This window comes from Nerophis lumbriciformis, linkage group LG37, assembly GCF_033978685.3.
Source record: "Nerophis lumbriciformis linkage group LG37, RoL_Nlum_v2.1, whole genome shotgun sequence".
Lineage (NCBI taxonomy): Eukaryota > Metazoa > Chordata > Actinopteri > Syngnathiformes > Syngnathidae > Nerophis > Nerophis lumbriciformis.
In genome coordinates this window covers 899,640-907,500 of record NC_084584.2, presented here as the reverse complement: position 1 = coordinate 907,500, position 7,861 = coordinate 899,640, and the positions used below count along the sequence as shown (strand labels likewise).

The 7,861-nt window shown below is 36.0% G+C and overlaps 1 protein-coding gene across 5 annotated transcripts in view; it reads right to left on the bottom strand.

The window, feature by feature from the left end:
• Positions 1 to 5,568: 5,568 nt before the first annotated feature.
• LOC133577232 (F-actin-uncapping protein LRRC16A-like) overlaps positions 5,569 to 7,861 on the bottom strand; it is a 33,063-nt gene continuing 30,770 nt past the window's right edge. For all 5 annotated transcript variants that reach the window (XM_072912530.1, XM_072912531.1, XM_072912532.1 and 2 more), the window contains one exon: positions 5,569 to 5,774. Coding sequence is in view for 1 of the 5 variants with exons in the window: in XM_072912531.1 (XP_072768632.1) it covers positions 5,707 to 5,774 (68 nt within the window). In the remaining 4 variants the exon portion in view is untranslated. The remainder of the gene's footprint in view (positions 5,775 to 7,861) is intronic.

Below are 7,861 nucleotides of genomic sequence, written 5' to 3'. Positions count from 1 at the left end.
CACAATAAAAGGAAGAAGTATTTGACTGGAGTGTACTTTAACAAGTAGTAGTTAGTGTTTTTCACAATAAAAGGAAGAAGTATTTGACTGGAGTGTACTTTAACAAGTAGAAGTTAGTGTTTTTCACAATAAAAGGAAGAAGTATTTGACTGGAGTGTACTTTAACAAGTAGAAGTTAGTGTTTTTCACAATAAAAGGAAGAAGTATTTGACTGGAGTGTACTTTAACAAGTAGAAGTTAGTGTTTTTCACAATAAAAGGAAGAAGTATTTGACTGGAGTGTACTTTAACAAGTAGAAGTTAGTGTTTTTCACAATAAAAGGAAGAAGTATTTGACTGGAGTGTACTTTAACAAGTAGAAGTTAGTGTTTTTCACAATAAAAGGAAGAAGTATTTGACTGGAGTGTACTTTAACAAGTAGAAGTTAGTGTTTTTCACAATAAAAGGAAGAAGTATTTGACTGGAGTGTACTTTAACAAGTAGAAGTTAGTGTTTTTCACAATAAAAGGAAGAAGTATTTGACTGGAGTGTACTTTAACAAGTAGAAGTTAGTGTTTTTCACAATAAAAGGAAGAAGTATTTGACTGGAGTGTACTTTAACAAGTAGAAGTTAGTGTTTTTCACAATAAAAGGAAGAAGTATTTGACTGGAGTGTACTTTAACAAGTAGAAGTTAGTGTTTTTCACAATAAAAGGAAGAAGTATTTGACTGGAGTGTACTTTAACAAGTAGAAGTTAGTGTTTTTCACAATAAAAGGAAGAAGTATTTGACTGGAGTGTACTTTAACAAGTAGAAGTTAGTGTTTTTCACAATAAAAGGAAGAAGTATTTGACTGGAGTGTACTTTAACAAGTAGAAGTTAGTGTTTTTCACAATAAAAGGAAGAAGTATTTGACTGGAGTGTACTTTAACAAGTAGAAGTTAGTGTTTTTCACAATAAAAGGAAGAAGTATTTGACTGGAGTGTACTTTAACAAGTAGAAGTTAGTGTTTTTCACAATAAAAGGAAGAAGTATTTGACTGGAGTGTACTTTAACAAGTAGAAGTTAGTGTTTTTCACAATAAAAGGAAGAAGTATTTGACTGGAGTGTACTTTAACAAGTAGAAGTTAGTGTTTTTCACAATAAAAGGAAGAAGTATTTGACTGGAGTGTACTTTAACAAGTAGAAGTTAGTGTTTTTCACAATAAAAGGAAGAAGTATTTGACTGGAGTGTACTTTAACAAGTAGAAGTTAGTGTTTTTCACAATAAAAGGAAGAAGTATTTGACTGGAGTGTACTTTAACAAGTAGAAGTTAGTGTTTTTCACAATAAAAGGAAGAAGTATTTGACTGGAGTGTACTTTAACAAGTAGAAGTTAGTGTTTTTCACAATAAAAGGAAGAAGTATTTGACTGGAGTGTACTTTAACAAGTAGAAGTTAGTGTTTTTCACAATAAAAGGAAGAAGTATTTGACTGGAGTGTACTTTAACAAGTAGAAGTTAGTGTTTTTCACAATAAAAGGAAGAAGTATTTGACTGGAGTGTACTTTAACAAGTAGAAGTTAGTGTTTTTCACAATAAAAGGAAGAAGTATTTGACTGGAGTGTACTTTAACAAGTAGAAGTTAGTGTTTTTCACAATAAAAGGAAGAAGTATTTGACTGGAGTGTACTTTAACAAGTAGAAGTTAGTGTTTTTCACAATAAAAGGAAGAAGTATTTGACTGGAGTGTACTTTAACAAGTAGAAGTTAGTGTTTTTCACAATAAAAGGAAGAAGTATTTGACTGGAGTGTACTTTAACAAGTAGAAGTTAGTGTTTTTCACAATAAAAGGAAGAAGTATTTGACTGGAGTGTACTTTAACAAGTAGAAGTTAGTGTTTTTCACAATAAACCTCCTCACTCTGCATTCTTTGTTCACATTTTATTTCTAATCTGAGCTTCATGAACTATTTGAGGATTAATGAAGGAATGTGCTGACTTCACACTTTTCTTTTTTCTTTTACACATTTGGATTTAATCGTCTTATTTTTGTTTTTTAATAATACAGAGGTTTTCGGGAGAGGCGCTGAATTTCGGGAGTCTCCCGGAAAATCCGGGAGGGTTGGCAAGTATGATGTATGTATGATGATACATGATGATACATGTACTGGTGATTTGGACAATACTGGTGATGATGAACATTCTGGTGAGTTGGACGATACTAGAAGAAGATGAAGATATTGGTGATTACCTGAAAGACGATACTGGTTATGAAGATACTGGTGATGATACTGGGGATAAAGACGATGCTGATGGTAAGGATGATACCGGTGATGATGAAGATACTGTCGATTTGGACAATACTGGTGATGACGATACTGGTTGTGGTGAAGATAAAGATGAGTTGGACGATACCAGTGATGACATGAAAGATGATACTGGTGATGATGAAGATACTGGTGATTTGTACGATACTGGTGATGTCATGAAAGATGATACTGGTGGTTTGGAGGATACTGGGGATTTGGAGGATACTGGTGATGATGAGGACTGGTGCAGGAAAGGCTGAAAAGTCGAGCGTCAATAAAGTGGCGAACTGTACCTGAAGGCAACACGGCTGCTGCGCTGCAGATGTTTATGTCTCCTTTCATCAACATCTCTTTTATTTGTTTTTATGCACTTTGTGTCCTTCACTAGTATCACCATCAACAATCACTTGGTATCACCATCAACAATCACCTGGTATCACCATCAACAATCACCTGGTATCACCATCAACAATCACCTGGTATCACCATCAACAATCACTTGGTATCACCATCAACAATCACTTGGTATCACCATCAACAATCACTTGGTATCACCATCAACAATCACCTGGTATCACCATCAACAATCACTGTATCACCATTAACAATCATTTGGTATCACCATCAACAATCACTTGGTATCACCATCAACAATCACTTGGTATCACCATCAACAATAACTTGGTATCACCATCAACAATCACTTGGTATCACCATCAACAATCACCTGGTATCACCATCAACAATCACTTGTTATCACCATCAACAATCACTTGGTATCACTATCAACAATAACTTGGTATCACCATCAACAATCAATTGGAATCACCATCAACAATCACTTGGTATCACCATCAACAATCACTTGGTATCACCATCAACAATCACTTGGTATCACTATCAACAATAACTTGGTATCACCATCAACAATCAATTGGAATCACCATCAACAATCACTTGGTATCACCATTAACAATCACTTGGAATCACCATCAACAATCACTTGGTATCACCATCAACAATCACCTGGTATCACCATCAACAATCACTTGGTATCACCATCAACAATCACTTGGTATCACCATCAACAATCACTTGGAATCACCATCAACAATCACTTGGTATCACCATCAACAATAACTTGGTATCACCATCAACAATCACTTGGTATCACCATCAACAATCACTTGGTATCACCATCAACAATAACCTGGTATCACCATCAACAATCACTGTATCACCATTAACAATCATTTGGTATCACCATCAACAATCACTTGGTATCACCATCAACAATCACTTGGTATCACCATCAACAATCACTTGGTATCACCATCAACAATCACCTGGTATCACCATCAACAATCACCTGGTATCACCATCAACAATCACTTGGTATCACCATTAACAATCATTTGGTATCACCATCAACAATCACCTGGTATCACCATCAACAATCACTTGGTATCACCATTGACAATCACTTGGTATCAACATTAACAATCACTTGGTATCACCATCAACAGTCACCTGGTATCACCATCAACAATCACCTGGTATCACCATCAACAATCACTTGGTATCACCATCAACAATCACCTGGTATCACCATCAACAATCACTTGGAATCACCATCAACAATCACCTGGTATCACCATCAACAATCACTTGGTATCACCATTGACAATCACTTGGTATCAACATTAACAATCAATTGGTATCACCATCAACAGTCACCTGGTATCACCATCAACAATCACCTGGTATCACCATCAACAATCACTTGGTATCACCATCAACAATCACCTGGTATCACCATCAACAGTCACCTGGTATCACCATCAACAATCACTTGGTATCACCATCAACAATCACTTGGTATCACCATCAACAATCACCTGGTATCACCATCAACAATCACTGTATCACCATTAACAATCATTTGGTATCACCATCAACAATCACTTGGTATCACCATCAACAATCACTTGGTATCACCATCAACAATCACTTGGTATCACCATCAACAATCACCTGGTATCACCATCAACAATCACCTGGTATCACCATCAACAATCACTTGGTATCACCATCAACAATCACTTGGAATCACCATCAACAATCACCTGGTATCACCATCAACAATCACTTGGTATCACTATCAACAATAACTTGGTATCACCATCAACAATCAATTGGAATCACCATCAACAATCACTTGGTATCACCATTAACAATCACTTGGAATCACCATCAACAATCACTTGGTATCACCATCAACAATCACCTGGTATCACCATCAACAATCACTTGGTATCACCATCAACAATCACTTGGTATCACCATCAACAATCACTTGGAATCACCATCAACAATCACTTGGTATCACCATCAACAATAACTTGGTATCACCATCAACAATCACTTGGTATCACCATCAACAATCACTTGGTATCACCATCAACAATAACCTGGTATCACCATCAACAATCACTGTATCACCATTAACAATCATTTGGTATCACCATCAACAATCACTTGGTATCACCATCAACAATCACTTGGTATCACCATCAACAATCACTTGGTATCACCATCAACAATCACCTGGTATCACCATCAACAATCACCTGGTATCACCATCAACAATCACTTGGTATCACCATCAACAATCACTTGGAATCACCATCAACAATCACCTGGTATCACCATCAACAATCACTTGGTATCACCATTGACAATCACTTGGTATCAACATTAACAATCACTTGGTATCACCATCAACAGTCACCTGGTATCACCATCAACAATCACCTGGTATCACCATCAACAATCACTTGGTATCACCATCAACAATCACCTGGTATCACCATCAACAATCACTTGGTATCACCATCAACAATCACTTGGTATCATGGGGATTAGACATCAGTAAAATATCAAATCATCTTCTCAGTCCTCTGATCACCAAACATCATTCTGGTCATTTGTTGCCAGGACTTGTTTTTCAGAATAAAAGCAGCACATGCGTTTTGAAACGTGTTTCTGCTTCCATCTAGTGGTGCTTGTTGGTCATTACACCTCTTGTGTACATTCATGCAGTATCATCACTGAGGAGGAATAACATTTATTTACTATTTCACTCTTTTCTTTATTTATTTACTCTTCTTTTTATACTCTCATTACACTACACACTACACACCAGCAGGTGGCAGCACTACACACTACACACCAGCAGGTGGCAGCAGAGAACAATATTTGTTATCAAATGTTGTAGATTTTCGTTTTAAACAAACCCGTCGTCATGGTAACCAGACCTTTTAACGTTTTTATTGGAGTACATTTATGAGTGGATGCAAAAAAGAAAGTTACACATAATTGAAGAGGACTAATATAAAAGTATAAAAGATCAAAGGTAGTCATGTGACAGGAAATAGGAGTCAGGAGACTGGAGGCTCGTCTGATTGGCTGTCAGATAACGTTGGCACCGCCCCCTCAGAAGGACGCACTGTGGAACAAAGAAGCAGTCAACCAATCACAGGCCTTCTCACCTTTGAAGTTCACTTTTTAGAAGGAAGTGACTTTGATCCTTTTTAGCTGCTAACCTTGTGAAGTTCACTTTTTAGCAGGAAGTGACTTTGATTGTTTTGTTCTTTTTAGTCGCTTACCTTAAAAAGTTCACTTTTTAGCAGGAAGTGACTTTGATTGTTTTGTTCTTTTTAGTCACTTACCTTAAAAAGTTCACTTTTTAGCAGGAAGTGACTTTGATCCTTTTTGTTCTTTTTAACTGCTAACCTTAAAAAGTTCACTTTTTAGCAGGAAGTGACTTTGATCATTTTGTCCTTTTTAGTCGCTAACCTTGTGAAGTTCACTTTTTAGCAGGAAGTGACTTTGATCCTTTTTGTTCTTTTTAGTCGCTAACCTTAAAAAGTTCACTTTTTAGCAGGAAGTGACTTTGATTGTTTTGTTCTTTTTAGCTGCTAACCTTGTGAAGTTCACTTTTTAGCAGGAAGTGACTTTGATCCTTTGTGTCCTTTTTGGCTGCTAACCTTGTGAAGTTCACTTTTTGGCAGGAAGTGACTTTGATCATTTTGTCCTTTTTAGTCGCTAACCTTAAAAAGTTCACTTTTTAGCAGGAAGTGACTTTGATCCTTTTTGTTCTTTTTAGTCGCTAACCTTAAAAAGTTCACTTTTTAGCAGGAAGTGACTTTGATCCTTTTTGTTCTTTTTAACTGCTAACCTTAAAAAGTTCACTTTTTAGCAGGAAGTGACTTTGATCATTTTGTCCTTTTTAGTCGCTAACCTTGTGAAGTTCACTTTTTAGCAGGAAGTGACTTTGATCCTTTTTGTTCTTTTTAACTGCTAACCTTAAAAAGTTCACTTTTTAGCAGGAAGTGACTTTGATCATTTTGTCCTTTTTAGTCGCTAACCTTGTGAAGTTCACTTTTTAGCATGAAGTGACTTTGATCCTTTTTGTTCTTTTTAGTCGCTAACCTTAAAAAGTTCACTTTTTAGCAGGAAGTGACTTTGATTGTTTTGTTCTTTTTAGTCGCTTACCTTAAAAAGTTCACTTTTTAGCAGGAAGTGACTTTGATCCTTTTTGTTCTTTTTAGTCGCTAACCTTAAAAAGTTCACTTTTTAGCAGGAAGTGACTTTGATCCTTTTTGTCCTTTTTGGCTGCTAACCTTGTGTAGTTCACTTTTTGGCAGGAAGTGACTGTGATCCTTTTTGTTCCTTTTAGTCGCTAACCTTAAAAAATTCACTTTTTAGCAGGAAGTGACTTTGATCCTTTTCGTTCTTTTTAGTCGCTAACCTTAAAAAGTTCACTTTTTAGCAGGAAGTGACTTTGATCCTTTTTGTTCTTTTTAGTCGCTAACCTTAAAAAGTTCACTTTTTAGCAGGAAGTGACTTTGATCCTTTTTGTCCTTTTTGGCTGCTAACCTTGTGTAGTTCACTTTTTGGCAGGAAGTGACTGTGATCCTTTTTGTTCCTTTTAGTCGCTAACCTTAAAAAATTCACTTTTTAGCAGGAAGTGACTTTGATCCTTTTCGTTCTTTTTAGTCGCTAACCTTAAAAAGTTCACTTTTTAGCAGGAAGTGACTTTGATCCTTTTTGTTCTTTTTAACTGCTAACCTTAAAAAGTTCACTTTTTAGCAGGAAGTGACTTTGATCCTTTTTGTTCTTTTTAGTCGCTAACCTTAAAAAGTTCACTTTTTAGCAGGAAGTGACTTTGATCCTTTTTGTCCTTTTTGGCTGCTAACCTTAAAAAGTTCACTTTTTAGCAGGAAGTGACTTTGATTGTTTTGTCCTTTTTAGTCGCTAACCTTGTGAAGTTCACTTTTTAGCAGGAAGTGACTTTGATCCTTTTTGTTCTTTTTAGTCGCTAACCTTAAAAAGTTCACTTTTTAGCAGGAAGTGACTTTGATTGTTTTGTTCTTTTTAGTCGCTTACCTTAAAAAGTTCACTTTTTAGCAGGAAGTGACTTTGATCCTTTTTGTCCTTTTTGGCTGCTAACCTTGTGAAGTTCACTTTTTAGCAGGAAGTGACTTTGATTGTTTTGTTCTTTTTAGTCACTTACCTTAAAAAGTTCACTTT